At 35.6% G+C, this 19,483-nt stretch overlaps 2 protein-coding genes and 1 long non-coding RNA gene across 3 annotated transcripts; 1 reads left to right on the top strand and 2 right to left on the bottom strand.

The window, feature by feature from the left end:
* Positions 1-290: 290 nt before the first annotated feature.
* LOC104907819 (NADH dehydrogenase [ubiquinone] 1 beta subcomplex subunit 8, mitochondrial) lies at positions 291-4,125 on the bottom strand. The gene is made up of 4 exons (XM_048645273.2): positions 3,898-4,125; positions 3,697-3,783; positions 3,411-3,506; positions 291-568 (listed from the first exon to the last, which is right to left on the bottom strand). Exons 1-4 carry the CDS (start codon positions 4,033-4,035, stop codon positions 512-514), a joined length of 378 nt encoding a protein of 125 aa, XP_048501230.1. The 5' UTR covers positions 4,036-4,125; the 3' UTR covers positions 291-511.
* A 1,791-nt stretch (positions 4,126-5,916) lies between these two features.
* Positions 5,917-8,949, bottom strand: LOC104907820 (L-lactate dehydrogenase B). The gene is made up of 2 exons (XM_010696815.4): positions 8,226-8,949; positions 5,917-6,548 (listed from the first exon to the last, which is right to left on the bottom strand). Exons 1-2 carry the CDS (start codon positions 8,832-8,834, stop codon positions 6,105-6,107), a joined length of 1,053 nt encoding a protein of 350 aa, XP_010695117.1. The 5' UTR covers positions 8,835-8,949; the 3' UTR covers positions 5,917-6,104.
* Positions 8,950-15,462: 6,513 nt separating this feature from the next.
* On the top strand, positions 15,463-17,883 carry LOC130591519 (uncharacterized). The gene is made up of 4 exons (XR_008969277.1): positions 15,463-15,476; positions 15,585-15,618; positions 16,149-16,206; positions 17,487-17,883. It is a non-coding gene; the product is annotated as an uncharacterized LOC130591519 (long non-coding RNA).
* Positions 17,884-19,483: the final 1,600 nt, after the last annotated feature.

Genomic DNA, 19,483 nt, shown 5'->3' with positions numbered 1-19,483 from the left:
TCCACAATCGAGCCTCGCTTACCAGCTTGGGCCAGAGTGTGCCAGCCCAACCAATGGGAAAGGTAGTTATGGAACCTCTCTGAAAACTACTTATGTGATCAATATATCAAGGGATTTTTCAGGGTTTCTGTGATCAGTCCGTTGCTTATTACCTTAATAGGCGACATTACTAAACCTTGTATAACTGCATCATTTCATCATATGTATACTCAACTATCCAAATTAAGCTTCATACATCATTTGCTTGCCTAATCGTTGGAATTGATATGGCATGTTGAAGCAGCTACAGATTAAGCAAGAATGGGGCAGTTATTATATGCCACTGAGCAAAAGAAAACAGTATCATATCATCAGGAAAGTTGCCAAGCATAGCCATATTTATCTTGGAGATAAAACCAACAGGGAAGTTAAACCTTTATTGTAACTATCCCACAGATATAAAAAGAAATGAATTGTAAATGGATGACCGAGCCGGATAACATTTGTAATACATTGGTTGGAGCAGACATATCTAGGGTTCTCCTCCGAGCTCTACCCTTAAATTGTCATATGGATAAACCTTTGGTGCCTGGTCAACACAAAGCGATTAACAATGAGCCATCAGCTAGAAATATACCCAAAAAAATAAAAAATAAACCATCAATAAACTAAATATACTTCCTCCATTTTATTATAGTTGCAACATTTTGACTTTTACGCTTGCCAATACACAACTTTGACTATTAATATCTCTAGTTATCTATTTGTGAATAGTATAAATAATTGAAATCTTACAAATATATATTCAGATAAACCCAATAAAATCCTACATGCTAAAGTTTGTATTATGAATTAGTCACAAATTCGCAGTCAAAGTACATACATGAATAATGGAAAAGTCAAAAATGTTGCAACTATATTATAACATGGAGGAAGTATCAAGCATTAGCATGATACAAGCAGCAAGTAGCGCAATGAAAAAAAGGTTTTTTCCTAGAAGCACATGACAGTGCAGAAGTAGCATCAAAGATTAGCAAAACTTCATTGCACAAAATATTGAACGCCCTCAAACTCAAGCTGCTTTGTTCACCTTAACTTGTTTAAAAGCATAATAATGCACTTTAATTCAGGTAATATTTCATCTCCTTTATATAATTAAGACCTTGAGCAACTTCTAGTTGTATTCAGAAATTACAAAAAAGTAATATCTTCACCCTCCAAAAGGTCATAGAGTTTCTCGTTGTCGAACTAAAGAAGCATGTTTCAGCAAGCTTAGACTACAAAACTAAAGTGCCTTGGCAGCCAAGCAGGTGGGGGAGAGCAATAGAAAAGTAAGATATGTGTTAGTTGAATACAAGATAAGACAGTTTCCCAGCATGTAGAAACATGAAGCCCAGCACACAAGCAAAAGCAGACATAATGCAGCTCGGACAGAAAGAATACTAGGACAGATATCTATTACTCATGCTGCTATGTACGTTGGTCATGGTGCTGAATAGGAACAGACACACAGACATTAAAAAAAATTGACCTATATAAAGACTATAATCTTACCCAATCCAACCATGTCTGGGACAGAGTCGGTCAAGTTTCATGGATGCCTTAAAGATCAAATTACAGACTTCATGGCAAACTCTAAAAGCGCCTTAACAGTTAACCAAATTTTCTCACCACCACTACCACTTCCCCAACCGCAAAAGTACGGTCTAGTGGACCATGTGCACTGATGCAAGGTAGGCCAGTGAACAAATGGATTACTCGCAAATCTAGGTAGCCAAAGATGTTTATGTATCCTGTTCTGTCAAAAGTTGGTCACAGTGCTGAATAGGAACAGACACACGGACATTAAAAAAAATTGACCTATATAAAGACTATAATCTTACCCAATCCAACCATGTCTGGGACAGAGTCGTCAAGTTTCATGGATGCCTTAAAGATCAAATTACAGACTTCATGGCAAACTCTAAAAGCGCCTTAACAGTTAACCAAATTTTCTCACCACCACTACCACTTCCCCAACCGCAAAAGTACGGTCTAGTGGACCATGTGCACTGGTGCAAGGTAGGCCAGTGAACAAATGGATTACTCGCAAAACTAGGTAGCCAAAGATGTTTATGTATCCTGTTCTGTCAAAAGTTGGTCACGGTGCTGAATAGGAACAGACACACGGACATTAAAAAAAATTGACCTATATAAAGACTATAATCTTACCCAATCCAACCATGTCTGGGACAGAGTCGGTCAAGTTTCATGGATGCCTTAAAGATCAAATTACAGACTTCATGGCAAACTTTAAAAGCGCCTTAACAGTTAACCAAATTTTCTCACCACCACTACCACTGCCCCAACCGCAAAAGTACGGTCTAGTGGACCATGTGCACTGGTGCAAGGTAGGCCAGTGAACAAATGGATTACTCACAAAACTAGGTAGCCAAAGATGTTTATGTATCCTGTTCTGTCAAAAGTTTCCCCATCCTGATAAACTTCATTACTGATTCGAAAACAGTCTCATGATTCAAGTAATTATCTATAGATGATAGAACAAGTAGATATGTTCCTCCTGTCAGCATATTTCATCGTCTAGGACCCAAATTACAGAGTTCTTGGAGTCCAAGCTAACAGCTAGTCCATATGAAGTAATGACCACAGTTGTAGGGCACAGATCGGCCCTCTTCAGGACCAGGATTAAAAACATGATAAAATCTATACACCCCAACCTCGAGTAAAGGCATAAATTTTAATCCAAGCATAATAAGTCATATATACTTGTGTATATAGTGAAGGCTAGGGGCTGAGAAAAGCATGAATGAATGTTTTTTGAGTAAATATCAGTACTCTCACTATCCCCAAACTGAATCCAAAATGTCCATCTTGGTTCTCAAAAGGAAGGATGTACTTCTTTTCCGCACTTGCATTTCCATCAATTCTCTCTATCTCATCAAGCTTTTTCTACACACTCAATTTTTCACTCTCTACAATCTTCCAACTTTTATTTGCAAATTGACAATTAACAACATCTCTATCTCAATCCCAAGTGTAAATTCAAAATTCTTTCTTGGTCTCACAAAGAAAAGAGCAAATTGAGTATCATATTCATACCCAATTGTACCTAAAAAAGAAAAATGAACGCAACCATAACTTAACCTGCCATTAACAAACACCCAATCCCAATGCTACGAGAAGAATAGCGAAAACATTCATCAGTCTAACAAGACCAATAATGTCATATAATGTAAGCATATGCAAATCAATTGCATTACAATCAAACCTCAGCATTCAGAAAAAATGCTTCAATCTCTAAGAGCATAAAGTAATTAAATCCTAGATGATCAAAGTTGACAAGAATTTGATTTCCACAATACAAGTTAAATTGAGAATTTTATAGCAAACCCTAGCAATAAGAAATCAGATAATTGTAGAATAAAACTTACAAAGGGGTATTTCGAGGCCTTATCATTCCAAACAGCGGCTAATCCAAGTGTAGCGAAAAACCCCAATCCTCCACACAACCAAGCTAATGCTTCATACTGAAATTTCCAAAACTCCAATTTTTCAAAATCAACCCTAGAAAATTAATTTTAAAAAAGTAGAATCAATAACAATACTACCTCCGCTTTCATATTATTTGCAACGATTTGACGTAGAGTGTGAGTAAAAAATGTCTAATAGTAATCGTTGCAAATAATATGAAACGGAGGTAGTAATAATAATAATAACCTTTCCGACAGTGTCGGCGATGCGATCGATGCAAGGCTCGGGAAATGAAGTACCGTTATCCCATGTAAGCTCATCGTTCACTGAAAGCTAATGCAATTATGCAAAGATGAAATTAATTGTGAGAAAATAAAATTTTAAAAAAATTGAGGTTAAGATTGAAATGAAAGATTAGATTTATAAGAAAAATGAGGAGAGAGAAACCGATTTGTCGGGGACGATGTGTTTGCCGACGGGAAGGCCCATACCGGCGCGTTGACGAAGGGAGTTTCCGACGGACCGGGAAACGACGCCGTTTCCGCCCAGCATAGATGAAGCTACTTTACTCAGTCTTCCTGCCATTTGATTTCTTTTGTGTTCTTTTTGCGCTCTCTGTGTCTTTAGGCTGATGAGTTAGCTAGTGATTTGATTTATTTGATGTTTGATTGTTGAGTCGTAGACTAGAGCGAAAGTGGCTATCGTCTCTTGGCATGATGTAGTCTATTGGGCCTAATGTTATACTTTCTTCCTTTTAGAAATAATTGCATCAATTATATACTGTTTATGAAGTATATACATTTTGTATTTTGATTTTTTTTGGTGATTTACATTTTAGGAAAAACATGGTCATATGAGATCTTGTTTGATTATAAATACTCTGCAGGACTATCTGATACTAGTATCAAAATTGTTAAATGGTCAATGGGCCTACAAATACATGATTTCGCTAGAGGAGACGGGAGAAACTGCACATACAAAGTGTGACAAGGTTGTAACCTAAACTAGTTATTAGGCCTGGGCTGTGCTGTAAGAAAAAATTTGATTTATTAATTATATTACTTTATGATAATAACACTAAATACAACCTAGCCTAGTGGTTAAAACTTTAGTATATGTATTTGATGTCTTGGGTCCAAACCTTATATTAAATCAGTTTCTTATTTTCGCACGTCTTTTAATATATTTGTATAGATTAATTGGCACTAGGGAGTGAATCTTAAAATTAATATTAAATCATCCTCTCCTTCTATTTTTGATATGAGACAAACTCACATGTAGCCATTCAAGCAAACACTATTCGTCTATCACCCTATTGAAGGCTCTTGAATTGATTGGGTGTAAGTGAGGAGTGAATCGACCTAAGAAATAGTTACTACTAACATCAATGAAATAGCATAAAGATATATCGATGAAAAAAACCGATATAGTTACTTAATTTTCATCTTATATAATTGTCTTTCTATTATCATGCTTTATTAGCCTCAAAAAGAACTTCTTACTGTTTTTTTTTTTTCTAAAAATTCTTGTGTATCAAAATCTACCAAACACTTAAGTACATCAAAGTTGATTTTGCAACAAGCCAACACCAATCTAGAGGAAGTTGGATTTGTTAAAAGTTAAGTGTCTTCATTAGTTAGAGGTATATTAATGATTTTCTTTTTAAATTGATAAAATTTGCATTAATTAAAGTACGAATTAAAAAGAAATAGGGATAAACAATAAACAAAAAAAACATATGAACACTAAACTATTGAGTTATTGTTTGTTATGGAGGCTCTCGTTGTTCGGTGAATGAGTAATATATATTGTATAGGGTGAAATTGGGGATCCCTTTTTGTGTGGGATAAGACTCGATCCCATGATCTCTGAGATCATAGGTGATGCCAACACCACTAGACTATCACATACTGCTCATATAAGGTTTCCTATGTATTTTATAAACTTGTAATGTTTTATTCTTGTACCTTATACGAGTATAATAATAAATGTAATGATATCTTAAAAGAACTCAAAAATTGGGTAGAAAACTCTTAGAAAGAGAGAGAATGAAAGATTATTAATAACAAAAATAATGAAAACTAGAAGAAAAAAGAAGAATTAAGGGCTTACCACCATCGAAAGGATGATGGTAGCTCCAAACTAGAAGAAAATGATTAGGGTTTTTTAGGAGAGAGGGGAGAGGAGAGGCTAGGATTTTGTATCCCCCTTAATGGTGTTATGATTAATTCATATATACTTTTCTACTAAATTTTTATCTTTAGTGTATTGATGGTTAAACTCTTAATTTTCATTTCAAGGGTTATATGTTCGATACCTTGTACTTACACATCTTTTTAAAAAGTGAGAAGTACACATAGACATAAAACATTTGCATTAGAAACTTAAGAAGAGTGCCACGTGGCACATAAGCTTTCTTTCGCACGCCTCCTATATATTTGCATAGACTATGTTAACCTAAATTGGTTAACCTCTCAAAATAGAAATTTATAATAAACTAAAATTCAAACTCATTGTTGAAATCAAACAAGTGGAAAACAAATCAAATTAAATTACAAAAACTAATAGTCCCTTCCATCCATCTCATTTTGTTAGTCTTGTTTACTTTTGCTCACACCAAACTCACCAATCTAATACTTAGCCCGACTCCTTAATCAAACACCAAGCTGCTCTTGTAGTTCAAGAATAGTTTTAGCACTTCTCCTAAGATGTTCAGCTTCTTCATCACTAATAGGCACATTTATAACACCTAGCACACCACCTCTCCCAATCTGCGCAGGCAAGCTCAAGAACACTTCTCCATCATTGATGTCATGGAAACCCTTCGCCAACACAGAGATCGGATGAATACGTCGTTGATCTCGGAGGATCGACCAAGCCAAGTTCGCAACCGAGTAACCCACAGCCCAAGAGGTGTAGCCCTTGAGTTTGATCACTTCATAGGCACAGTTGATCACTTCCTTGTGGATTTTCTCTAAGGTTTCTTTCTCGTATATGATTTGGCGCCTCTCTAAGAAGCTTAGAATTGGTACCCCTCCTACGCTTATGCTTGACCATAGTGCCACCGAGCTGTCCCCATGTTCTCCTATTATGTATGCCTGTTCACATGATTTTTCGCACGCATACGTGATCAAGGGGGATAGAGGAAGTAACAAACATGCATGTAAATTGTTCTTGACCACATAATTGAATAGGATTGATCTTCCATAATTTTTTGACATGTAATTGGACAAGGGAAAAAAATGGTGTATGATTTAAAGTAGGCAAAAATAGTATAATTGAGAAAGAAAAGATAAATCTTCTATGTTGCATTTACAATTACAATTCATTAGATAAGTGACATTGGGATAGTTTTTTTATATATAAGGTAAGGAGAAGGCGTCCTAATCGAATCAGAACCTCGCACAGGTTAACCAGCTTAGGTTTGCAGTTGGGAGTAGGGGAGTGGTAAGGGGAAATCTCCACCTCCAAAAGGCCTTTAATGGGATTTGATCTCACAACCTCAAGGTTGTGAGATACACACCTTGAGACACAAACCAAATCACCCGACCAAGTACTACTTGGTACTGAGTGGTGATAATGTCAATGCAAAATTGCTGAGGTAATACTTGTTTATCTCTATATGAAACTTTTTACAACATTATTTTGTGGGATTAGTGACTTATCTTTTCGATCCCCATATACATTTGTAAATTATACCCATATACTTTATGTTGGATGAATGATGATAAATCAGTTCACTTTAAAGTCTTTAAGATAAGATTCGTGGTAACCGCTTGAAGAAGTTTAGTAAATCACTATATTTCATCAGGCAATTAAACTTCCAATATATACAACTATTACGTACGTTAGATGAATAATAAGCCAAATCTCTTATAACCCCGAATGATTAGTGATTTGATTAAATAAATAAAAGTTCTAAGTAAATTGGGTTATGCCACAATAAAACATACACAAGTTACTATACTTTTTGCAAACCGATAGAGATGGGAAGTAAAGTTCGGATCTTGTATGATTAAATATGCTCTTTGTCGCTCATTTTTACTTTAGTACACGACACACGTGCGAGTTACACGCGTCTGATCCTCTATGTATTACTAGTGGCCCAAATCTTCTTTATCTTGCAATTTTGCTTATCATGGTTATAAATTTATAATTAATGGCGTGAAGACAAGATTGGTCCTATCTATACCTAATACAAATAAGATACGAGATGTAGATATGTAGTACTTCACACTAAAAATAGGAAGTATGGACTAAATTTGGCATGAATAACGACTTAAGATGTGCAATCTAAACCATATTACCAACTACAAAGATAATGTGTTTTAGCTTATTCACATGGAATATAATACTTCCCTCATTTTAATATAAATGAAACACCTATCATTTTAAGTCGTCTCAAAGTTAATAAAACATGACTTTATTTGATATTTACTTGTATTTCACTCTCTCTTGTTATATGCGTCCCTCTTTTTATTTCTCTCTGTCTCTCCCTCTCCCTCTCCCTCTCCCTAGTGCCAATCTCCTATGTTTCATTCAAAATCGAACAAACAAAGTATATGCATATAAGAAGGTTAGTTAAAGTGACCAAAAAAAAGTATTGATAGTGAATTTGTCATATAAATCTAAACTAATGCCACTCAAATTGGTGATATTAATAGTTAATACTCCACATTAATAGAAAGTGAATTAGAAATAACTAATGATAGATGTAGCAAATTAGATGGTTAAGAAATCAAAATGAAGAGAAAAGAAGAACATTAATTAATTACCTGAACATCCTGTGCATTAACATCGAGATGATCAGCGATCAAGAACCGAAATCTAGATGAGTCAAGATTAGTACCAGACCCAATAACCCGATTAGAAGGGAAACCAGACAACTTCCAAGCAACATAAGTCAAAACATCAACAGGATTAGAAACAACCATTAAAATACAATCAGGAGAATATTTAACCAAAGGAGGAATGATCTTCTTAAACAAGCTAACATTCCTTTGTAGAAGATTAAGTCGAGATTCGCCAGGATTCTGACGAGCTCCAGCAGTGACAATACAAAGATCGGACGATGCAGTAACGGCGTAATCAGTGGATGCGACGATCTTGGTGCGTGGGAGGAAAGCAGCAGCGTGTTGGAGGTCGAGCATCTCGCCGCGTAGTTTGTCAGGGAGAGCGTCGACGAGTGCGAGTTCGTCGGCTAAGTCTTGGGTTAAGAGGGTTTGAGCAATGGCCATACCAACATTGCCAGTGCCAATGATGGAGATTTTGATGTGGCGTTTGGTTGGGGAAGGTGGAGCTGCTTGTTGGATGGGTGCGAAGAAGGCACTAGCTATGTCTAGATCAGCTAGTGAGGTGGTTGATGGGGTTTTTGGCATTGCCATATTTGGTAGATTTTTGGGATTTTTGTGTTTGATTTTGGGGGGATGATATGGGAATTGGGAGAGAGGAGTTTTTATAGGTAGGAAAGTTGAAAGTGGACTAGTTTTTAATTGGAGGTTTTGGTACCTTTTTGTCTTGAGAATGGTCCAATTGTCTAAAGGTTAAAGATGGAAAAATGCTACGCGCTTGTATAGTGATGATTTGTCGCCCAAGCAAAATTTATGACCTTTCTATATTGGAATATGGAAGTCCAATTTTCAAAGTTCTTGGAGAATTACATGAATGTTCTCTTTGAAATTGATTTTGAAAAACTCTTTTGGGGGGAAGGGTAGAGTAGGGATGGTAACGTGTTAGACTTGGATCAGATTATGCATAATTTAACTTCGATTTTATAAGAAGTTGGATTTTATTCGAGTCCAATCTGACTTAAAGTCCTAACATCTGACTCCGATTATGACCTGATACATCTTTTTTTTTTCTTTTTTTTTAAGGACAAATTGATTCTAATAATGTACGACATTTGGGCTGTTACAACATTTGCGTGGTTCAGTTCATTGAATTTAATCCCACCTTTTGAAGATTTAGGAATAATCCCAATTTTAGGGGATAACTTCTCAAAGTAATTCGAGCTCTTATTTTTCTTGCATATAATATGCCTAAAACGGGTTGGTGATGGCAAGAAAAATAAAAGTTTGGATTATTTTGATAAGCTACCCTCAAAAGTTGGGATTGTTAAAAAATAATTAATAGAAAAATCAATTTCTTCTTTTTTAAATAGAAAAAACTTGTATAATACAAATAATTTTAATCATTACTGTATTTTTTAGTAATCATATGGAAAGGTTATATAGTATAATACAAATGTCTCAAAGTCGGAGTCAAATTATGGAGTACATATATAATAGATTAATTAATATAAATAAAAAAGGAATTAATTAGCTTAAAATCGGAGTCGGATTCATATGTCGTATTATTTTATGGGACAATCCAACTCTAACCCTCCTCCAACTAAAAGTTCGACTTTTTAAATCGTGTTGAATTCGGATTATTATTTTGTCGGAGTCAACTTGGAGCAAATTAGGGTTGGATCCGGACGAAATTATTACCCCTGGTGTAGAGTAGTGTATGCATGTTTATCAGAAGTTATGCTACTATATTTCCTATATATATTGTACTTATAGTTCTACTTCATATGCACGTGATGCGTGCGTTAATTTCGAAATTTGTTATTCTATTAGATACTCCATTCGTACTTTATTTATGATTAAACTTAAGTGTGAAAAATTCAACAGTTAGATGAATTTAGATATATTAATTCGCTAATGTTGTAATCCCCCATATTTTTAAGATATTAAATTAAATAGTTTTAATCATTTTTAATTATTAAAGCTATTTAATTTCAGTATTTAAGAGTAGAAGGGTATTTTGGTCATTTTACCAAAAGAGTATTTGAGTATTCCACAAAGAAGTATTTTAGTATTTTCAAGAAAGTATTTTATTAATATTAGTAGGAAGATTATTTTGGAAATTTATCATCAAATGTATTTTGGCAATTTGATGAGTAAGGGCATTTTGGTCTTTTACCCAAATTGACTACCACTATAAAAAGGGAAAACCTAAAGTTTCCCATCATTTTCCATCTTCTTCACTAGCCACCATTTCTCAAAAAGGAGTAAGTGGGTTTTTCCTCTCAAACCTTTGTTCTTCCTCAAGTAAGTTTTTCAAGTAATCCTCTTCAATAATTCTAGCTTCTAATCTAGTTTTGTTTTTGAAATTTATAGGAAGATCTTGCAATTATCAAAGGGAAGCAAAGAGGTAATGATTTTTCTGAAATTTTTGGGGTTTCTTCCATATTTTTCTCTCTCTTCTCGCCCCTCTCTTTGTTGGCGAATTCCGGCCACCACGGTGGTGGTTCGCCGGCGAGCTCCGTCGGGAGAAGCGGCCACTGCCGGCCAGCAGTAGGTGACCGGCGACTGGGCACGAGCGCCGCTGCCACTGTCGCGTCAGTGGTGGTGCGGGTGGTGCTTGTGGTGGCGTCGGTTGAGTTAGTTTTGAGATTTGTGGTTTTTTTGAACCACTTGTAAAAAAAAAAAGAAATTGTTATTATTATTTTATTAATTTACAGCAGTAATTTATTAAGTAAATTAGTAGTTTTTATGAAGTTTTAAGTATTAGTTTGTAGTGGGTTTTGCCTACTAGTAAAGGTTTTCAAGTTATGACTTTAAAATAGTTTTTAAAGCCTTTTTAAGGAAAAATCAGCTTTATTATTTATTTAAGAATGCTGATTTTTATTTATTAGTAGCTTTGAATTGTTGTTGGAAGTACTAATTGATAGTACTTTATTGTTGGTAGGTTTCAAAAATAATTAAAGTCAGTCAAACTTTTGACTGTTGATTTTTGTGTAATCAAGGTACATACACTTTGACCTTGACTTTAGTAGTTTCAAAGGATATACATATTTTATTGAGCATGAGGAGTAAGGAGAGGCTTATGCCTTGAAATTGTTTGAGTATATGTTGAGAACTTAGAAAGGAGATTAGGAATGAAACTTTTAAGTTATTCCTATATTTGAAAAGTATGTGATTGATGATTATTGCCTTTGAGCATGATTAAAGTTATTAAAGTTACTCTTGAAGTTATGGCTTGCCTATGAATATTTTATTGAGCATGGTCTCATTTGAGAATTGGGGATGTAGACTTTGAAACCAACCTCATAGAGTTTCCATTGGAAGACTTGGAGATTATTTTAGGGATGGATTGGCTTAAGGAGTATAAAGCCGAGATTCTTTGTGGAGAACAAAAAGTGAGATTGAGGAATAAGAATGGGAAAAAGGTGACTTTCAAGACTAAACCACAAGAAGGTAGAATTAAGATCATTTCAGCCCTAAGTTTGGTAAAGCAAGTGCAGAAGGGAGCTCCGTTATTCTTGTGTAATGTGCAGAGGTTGGAAGAAGAGAAGCTTAAGATAGAGCATGTGAAGGTGGTGAATGAGTTTCCAGACGTATTTTCGGAAGATATACCGGGAATGCCACCTCAAGGGAGTTAGAATTCACCATAGACTTAGTTCCTGGAACTGCCCCTATATCAAAAGCACCCTATAGAATGGCTCCAGCAGAGATGAAGGAGCTCAACAAGCAACTAGAGGAATTACTCGAGAAAGGGTACATTAGACCTAGTTATTCCCCATGGGGAGCACCTGTTTTGTTCGTGAAGAAAAAGGATGGAAGCTTGAGGCTATGTATTGATTATAGAGATCTCAATAGGTGACTATTAAGAATAAGTATCCGTTACCGAGGATTGATGACCTATTCGATCAATTAAGAGGAGCTGGAATATTTTCAAAGATAGACTTGAGGTCAGGGTATCACCAACTGCAGATTGGGAGAAGGACATACCAAAGACTGCCTTTAGGACGAGGTATGGTCACTATGAGTTCACCGTGATGCCATTTGGTTTAACCAATGCACCAGCGATGTTTATGGAGCTTATGAATAGAGTATTTCGAGAGTATTTGGACAAATTTGTAGTCGTATTCATCGATGATATCCTTATCTACTCAAGGAACAAGGAGGAGCATGAAGAGCACTTGAGGTCAGTATTGTCTACACTTAGGGAGAATCAGCTTTACGCAAAGTTCTCGAAGTGTGAATTTTGGATGGAAGAAGTGGCATTTCTTGGCCACATTGTGTCAAAGAAGGGAATTTCCATAGATCCGTCGAAGATAACCGCAGTGAGCGAATGGTCTACACCTAGGAATGTTACTGATATAAGGAGTTTCTTGGGTCTAGCTGGCTACTATAGACGTTTTGTGAAGGATATTTCGAGGGTAGCTAAACCAATGACTAGTCTTATGAAGAAGGATACGAAGTTCATATGGACCGAGGAGTGTGATAAAGCCTTTAAGAAGCTTAAGGAGTTGTTAACTACGGCTCCAATTTTGACGTTACCAGAGGAGAATGCTGAGTTGGAGGTATATAGTGACGCTTCGAAAAATGGTTTAGGGTGTGTGTTGATGCAAAATCGAAAGGTTATAGCCTACGCTTCTAGGCAATTGAAACCGTACGAAGTGAATTACCCAACCCATGATCTAGAATTAGCCGCAATAGTGTTTGCTTTGAAGATTTGGCGACACTACTTATATGGAGTGAAGGTGAAGTTGTATACAGATCACAAGAGTCTGAAGTATTTGTATACTCAAAGGATTTGAATATGAGACAGAGAAGATGGTTAGAGTTGGTGAATGACTATGACTTGAGATCTTATACCATGAAGGAAAGGCAAACGTCGTTGCCGACGCGTTAAGTCGTAAGTCTAGCCATAGTTTAAGTACTTTGGTACTTCCAGAGAAGTTGTGTGACGAGTTTAGGAAGCTCAACATTGAAGTTGTTGGAAGTAGTGGAGTGGAAGCATGCTTAAATGCCATTTCAATCCAGTCGAATTGAATGAAGAAATTTTAAAGGCTCAAGAAGGGAATGAGGAAATGGAGAAGATAAAGAAGCTATCGAGGAGAAAAAGACAAAGGAGTTTAGTATCCATGATGATGGAAGTGTCCGATTCAATGGAAGATGGTGCATCCGTCAAGTTGCACCGAGTTGAAAGAAAAAGTGATGAAAGAAGGGCACAACACGACTTATTCTATCCACCCTGGAGGGGATAAATTATATAAGGACTTGAAGCTAATGTTCTGGTGGAACAATATGAAGAGAGAAGTGCTGAATTTGTTGCTAGGTGTTTGACTTGCAGAAGGTGAAGAGCGAACACAAGAGACCTCAAGGACGATTCAACCGTTACCAGTGCCTGAGTGGAAATGGGATGACATAGCAATGGATTTCGTTGTAGGTCTTCCTAAGACAGCGAAAGGATTCACCAAAGTGTGGGTGATGTAGATAGACTAACTAAGGTAGCAAAATTTGTTCCAATGAAGGACAATTGGTCGATGGAACAGTGTGGTAAAGTATATGTGGACCAAGTGGTGAGGCATCATGGAGTTCCTTCCACTATTGTGTCTGATAGAGATTCAAGATTCTTATCTCATTTTTGGGAAGCATTACAGAAAGCTTTTGGGACCGATGTGCTTAAGAGTACAGCTTTTCATCCAGCAACTGATGGTCAATCAGAAAGAACCATTCAGACTCTCGAGGATATGTTGAGGGTGTGTGCCTTAGATTACCCTAAGACTTGGGAGGAGATGTTGGCTTTAATAGAATTCTCATACATAAATAGCTACCATTCTAGCATTAAGATGGCTCCTTTTGAAGCTTTATAGGTCGAAAATGTCAGTCCATTGTGCTGGAACGATATTAGCGAGACGGTTACTTTGGGACCGCAAATGATTGAAGATACGTAAATCAAGTGAGATATATTCGTGAGAAGATGAGGGCGGCCCAGGATCGTCAAAAGGCCTATGCAGATCAGAATAGAAGAGATAGCGAATATCAAGTAGGCGAGAAAGTCTTACTAAAGGTGTCACCTATGAAAGGGGTGATGCGTTTTGGGCAAAAAGGAAAGCTTAGCCCGAAGTTTATAGGTCCGTATGACATCATTGAAAGAATTGGAAGATTGGCTTATCGTTTAGATTTGCCAAATAACTTGGGAAAGGTGCATAATGTGTTCCATGTATCCCAACTAAAGAGATATGTGCCCGATAAGTCTCACGTATTAGATCCCGAGATTATAGAAGTGGATGAGACGCTTTCTTTTGAAGAGAGACCAGTAAAGATCTTGGACTCTAAGGTGAGGAGTACAAGAAATAAAGATATAAAGATACTCAAGGTTTTGTGGTCTAACCAGCGTACCGAAGAGGCTACCTGGGAGGCTGAAGACGAGATGAGAAAGAAGTATCCTGAGCTCTTCGACTAGGTGAGTTGAGTTCCGGGACGTAACTCCTTTAAGGGGGGTAGAGTGCGTGCGCGCATTTTGCTAGAAATTAGTAAGAATTTGTTGCATTTGTGCACTATTTTTAGAGTTTTCAAGGAAAAACTTTCAAGTAAGCAAAGTAAACATTTCATAGTTTGAATATTCAAGGCAAAAGTTTTATTCAGTAGCGTATTATTTGGCTACTTGTTTTATTCAGTAGCGTATTATTTGGCTACTTGTTTTATTCAGTAGCGTATTATTTGGCTACTTTTTATTCAGTAGCGTATTATTTGGCTACTTGTTTACTTAGTAGCGTATTATTTGGCTACTTCTTAAGAAAGAATAATTATGGCGTAATGCTAATAAATTTCAAAGTTGAAAGTTTAATAAAGAGGAGGTTTTGTTTAAGTTTCGGGACGAAACTTCTTTTAAGGGGGGTAGACTGTAATCCCCCATATTTTTAAGATATTAAATTAAATAGTTTTAATCATTTTTAATTATTAAAGCTATTTAATTTCAGTATTTAAGAGCAGAAGGGTATTTTGGTCATTTTACCAAAAGAGTATTTGAGTATTCCACAAAGAAGTATTTTAGTATTTTCAAGAAAGTATTTTATTAATATTAGTAGGAAGATTATTTTGGAAATTTATCATCAAATGTATTTTGGCAATTTGATGAGTAAGGGCATTTTGGTCTTTTACCCAAATTGACTACCACTATAAAAAGGGAAAACCTAAAGTTTCCCATCATTTTCCATCTTCTTCACTAGCCACCTTTCTCAAAAAGGAGTAAGTGGTTTTTCCTCTCAAACCTTTGTTCTTCCTCAAGTAAGTTTTTCAAGTAATCCTCTTCAATAATTCTAGCTTCTAATCTAGTTTTGTTTTTGAAATTTATAGGAAGATCTTGCAATTATCAAAGGGAAGCAAAGAGGTAATGATTTTTCTGAAATTTTTGGGGTTTCTTCCATATTTTTCTCTCTCTTCTCGCCCCTCTCTTTGTTGGCGAATTCCGGCCACCACGGTGGTGGTTCGCCGGCGAGCTCCGTCGGAGAAGCGGCCACTGCCGGCCAGCAGTAGGTGACCGGCGACTGGGCACGAGCCCGCTGCCACTGTCGCGTCATGGTGGTGCGGGTGGTGCTTGTGGTGGCGTCGGTTGAGTTGTTTTGAGATTTGTGTTGTTTTTGAACCACTTGTAAAAAAAAAAAAGAAATTGTTTTTATTATTTTATTAATTTACAGCAGTAATTTATTAAGTAAATTAGTAGTTTTATGAAGTTTTAAGTATTAGTTTGTAGTGGGTTTTGCCTACTAGTAAAGGTTTTCAAGTTATGACTTTAAAATAGTTTTTAAAGCCTTTTAAGAAAAATCAGCTTTATTATTTATTTAAAATGCTGATTTTTATTTATTAGTAGCTTTGAATTGTTGTTGGAAGTACTAATTGATAGTACTTTATTGTTGGTAGGTTTCAAGAATAATTAAAGCCAGTCAAACTTTTGACTGTTGATTTTTGTGTAATCAAGGTACATACACTTTGACCTTGACTTTAGTAGTTTCAAATATAAATATTTTATTGAGCATGAGGAGTAAGGAGAGGCTTATGCCTTGAAATTGTTTGAGTATATGTTGAGAACTTAGAAAGGAGATTAGGAATGGAACTTTGAGTTATTCCTATATTTGAAAAGTAGTGATTGATGATTATTGCCTTTGAGCATGATTAAAGTTATTAAAGTTACTCTTGAAGTTATGGCTTGCCTATGAATATTTTATTGAGCATGGTCTCATTTGAGGTTATATATTTATTGAGCATGGTCTCATTAGAAGTTTTATATTTTATTGAGCATGGTCTCATTAGAAGTTTTATATTTTATTAAGCATGGTCTCATTAGAAGTTTATATTTATTGAGCAAGGTCTCATGAGAATTATATTTGTTGAGCAAGGTCTCACAAGTTTCAAGTTATTGAGCAAGGTCTCACAAGTTAAAGTTATTGAGCAAGGACTCACAAGTAGTTGAATCATTGAGCAATGACTCAATTGATTGGATCATGGATCCTTAAGAAAGTAAGAAAAAGGACTCATGGAGTCATTAAAGTAATAAGATGAGCAAGGTCTCAAAGAATTTAGAATTGAGTTAATTATGGTGTTTGTTGCATTCACTTGTTAAAGAAAGATAAGAAATTGATTTGTTGCTAGATGTATTATTGTGATGTGTCTCACATAATGGGCTTTGGCAATAAAACTCTTGGGATGGATCCCCATGAGTATTGAACATAAGGGGGGATTAGTGTGAAACTATACTCCTGCATATAGCTTAGCATGACGATGTTAATGCTTTTATTTTATCAAGCAAGTTTATGGAATTCCAATTATCAAGATCTTTGAGTGGACTAGGTGTCACTCGTATTCTTTATCTCTGAGATGTTGAGTCTAGAGGCTCACTCTCACCCTCTTTCATTACTAACAAGCTTAAAATTCTCGAGTCAAGTTATTTAAAGTTCATGGAACTTTAGTAAGAGGTGTGGGATCTCTTACACAATAATAGTAGCCCGTATGACTCCAAGAGGAGGACGGTGCCCGTTCATTGCCAAATAATAATAAAAGAAAGTATTTAGTAATTCGTGATATGCTTGTCGCATGTAGAGTCATAAGAAGAGCAAGCCGAAGTGATTGAGGATTGCATGCATTATTATTCGCATTAGTTAAGTTGTGTTATGTACTCAGCGTTGCTGATGTATGTGTTTCTTGTTTTCTTTGGTTGTTGTTTTTCCTCAACGACCCTGTGATGATCCATTTGGTGAGCAGAGTTTAGAGAAGAAGTTGCAGGTACAAGTTCTTGATGTGCATGGAAATCATAAGCATCTGGATGGGAGTTTTAGTACACGAGTACTTTCTTATTTAAGCTATCTTGAATTTTATATTTGACTTTACTTGACCAATGGGGACAAGGTTTGACTTTTGAAGATGGGACTAGTATGGGATAGTCTCGGAGTTTGTAATTCATTTACATACTTTCTTATTTCCGTTGTATTAAAGTATTTTCAGTTGATTTTAAAAGACTTCCGCTGTATTATCTGATTAGCCTTACGTATTATCATGCGTGGCATAACAACTCCCGCAATTTCTCCTAGTTTATAAAAGGAGGAGTCGTGGGGGTGTTACAAATGTAAAAAAATAAAAAGGTTGTGAGTGATTGTTAACATTAATTTTTTGTGAATGAATATTGAACAGAAAGAACAAAAATAATGAGTTGTTTTAACTGAATTAAAGAGTCTCAAAGGTAGTGAATGTTCAGACTTTTCATGTGCACGTTATGTATGTCATCTTTTTTATAAGGTACAAATATTTTGTCCATTTAATTTTTGATTGAAGTATTTGATGCATATACCATTTTAAACATGTTTTAAATGGCAAGTTGGAATGAGAATTTTTAAATGAGTTGCTTTTGTAATTTTTTTCATTCCATTAATTAGATCATTAAGGGTATTTTAGTCACTTCAAAAGATGACACCACACCTCCTCCCTTGGCTTATATAATAGAGATTAGAAACTAATAAGTACTTATCTAATTAATATTAAGAATAATATATCTCTTAAAGATAGTTTCTTAATAGGACTCCTTTTATACTCTTATATATTGTACTCATAGTTCATTATTGAACACACATCATTCAATATAATATAAACTCTTTATATTTTTTCCCTCTCATAAACTTAACCCATTCACTCAGAACATTCTCTACCGTTCAGGGCTGCGTATAATAAATACTACTTCCTCCGTTTCTTTTTACTCGCTACACTTCTCACTTCACGGACTTCTAGGTAATTTTTGGAGAAGAGAGAGGTAGAGAGTAAAAAGAAAAGGGATCCATGTGGGAGGAGAGAGAGAGACTTTATTGTCCAAAAAAGAAGTGTAGCAAGTAATGTGAAACTACCCATAATGGAAAGTGTAGCGAGTAAAAAGAAACGGAGGAAGTACTTCACATCTTTCAAATTCTGCAAGCCAGACATGCAAAATCTTGAATGTGAAGCAACAGTTGATCTCCATTTCTGAGCACTGATCAGGAGCTCAAATTCCAATTAGAGTTGGGAATGAAAAGCACATGTGACTGGCTTGCAGAATTTGAAGGATATTCTCGTAGGACCAATTCTTACGACACATGAGTCCCAGGGCTGTATAACACAAATGTTGGGCCTTACATAATACATCTTGGGGGTAGTGGTCTTGATCTTAATTGCAACATTCTGATGTGTGTTGTTTTATTTCCATTAATGAGATGTAATCTAGTATTTAGTCTAACACTTATATTCTTCTACGTTAGTGTTTACAAAATTCCAACAGATATATGCCTAATATACAAGAATCACCACATAAATGTATAATATTCTAATACTATTACTTGCCCATCCCCTGTTAACTCTGATTTGGTACCAACTTATTGTTGAAGTCTCCAAAAAAACTCCAATAATCAGACGCCAATCAAAGCTCGTATTCATCTTAGCAATGCAACCACACACCTCGCATTCTCTAGAATCTATATATATATATAAAACAAGGTTCAATTGGCTTATGTGTCAAGTTAATGCTCATTTTGCCACATGTCATCACTATACTTATTCTTATTCTTTTAGTGCCACGTGTACAATGGATCAATTACAATCTTATAAATTTGGTAAGTTTAACTCAACAAATGGAATTGCTTTACAATCATATTATTTACGCCACAGTTGCTAACTAATAGTAAACAATATTAATATTGATAAAACTTACCATTTTACATTACCATTTATGTAACTTATCA

Source organism: Beta vulgaris, chromosome 5, assembly GCF_026745355.1.
Source record: "Beta vulgaris subsp. vulgaris cultivar EL10 chromosome 5, EL10.2, whole genome shotgun sequence".
Taxonomy (NCBI): Eukaryota; Viridiplantae; Streptophyta; class Magnoliopsida; order Caryophyllales; family Amaranthaceae; genus Beta; species Beta vulgaris.
This window is presented reverse-complemented; position numbering and strand designations above follow the sequence as displayed.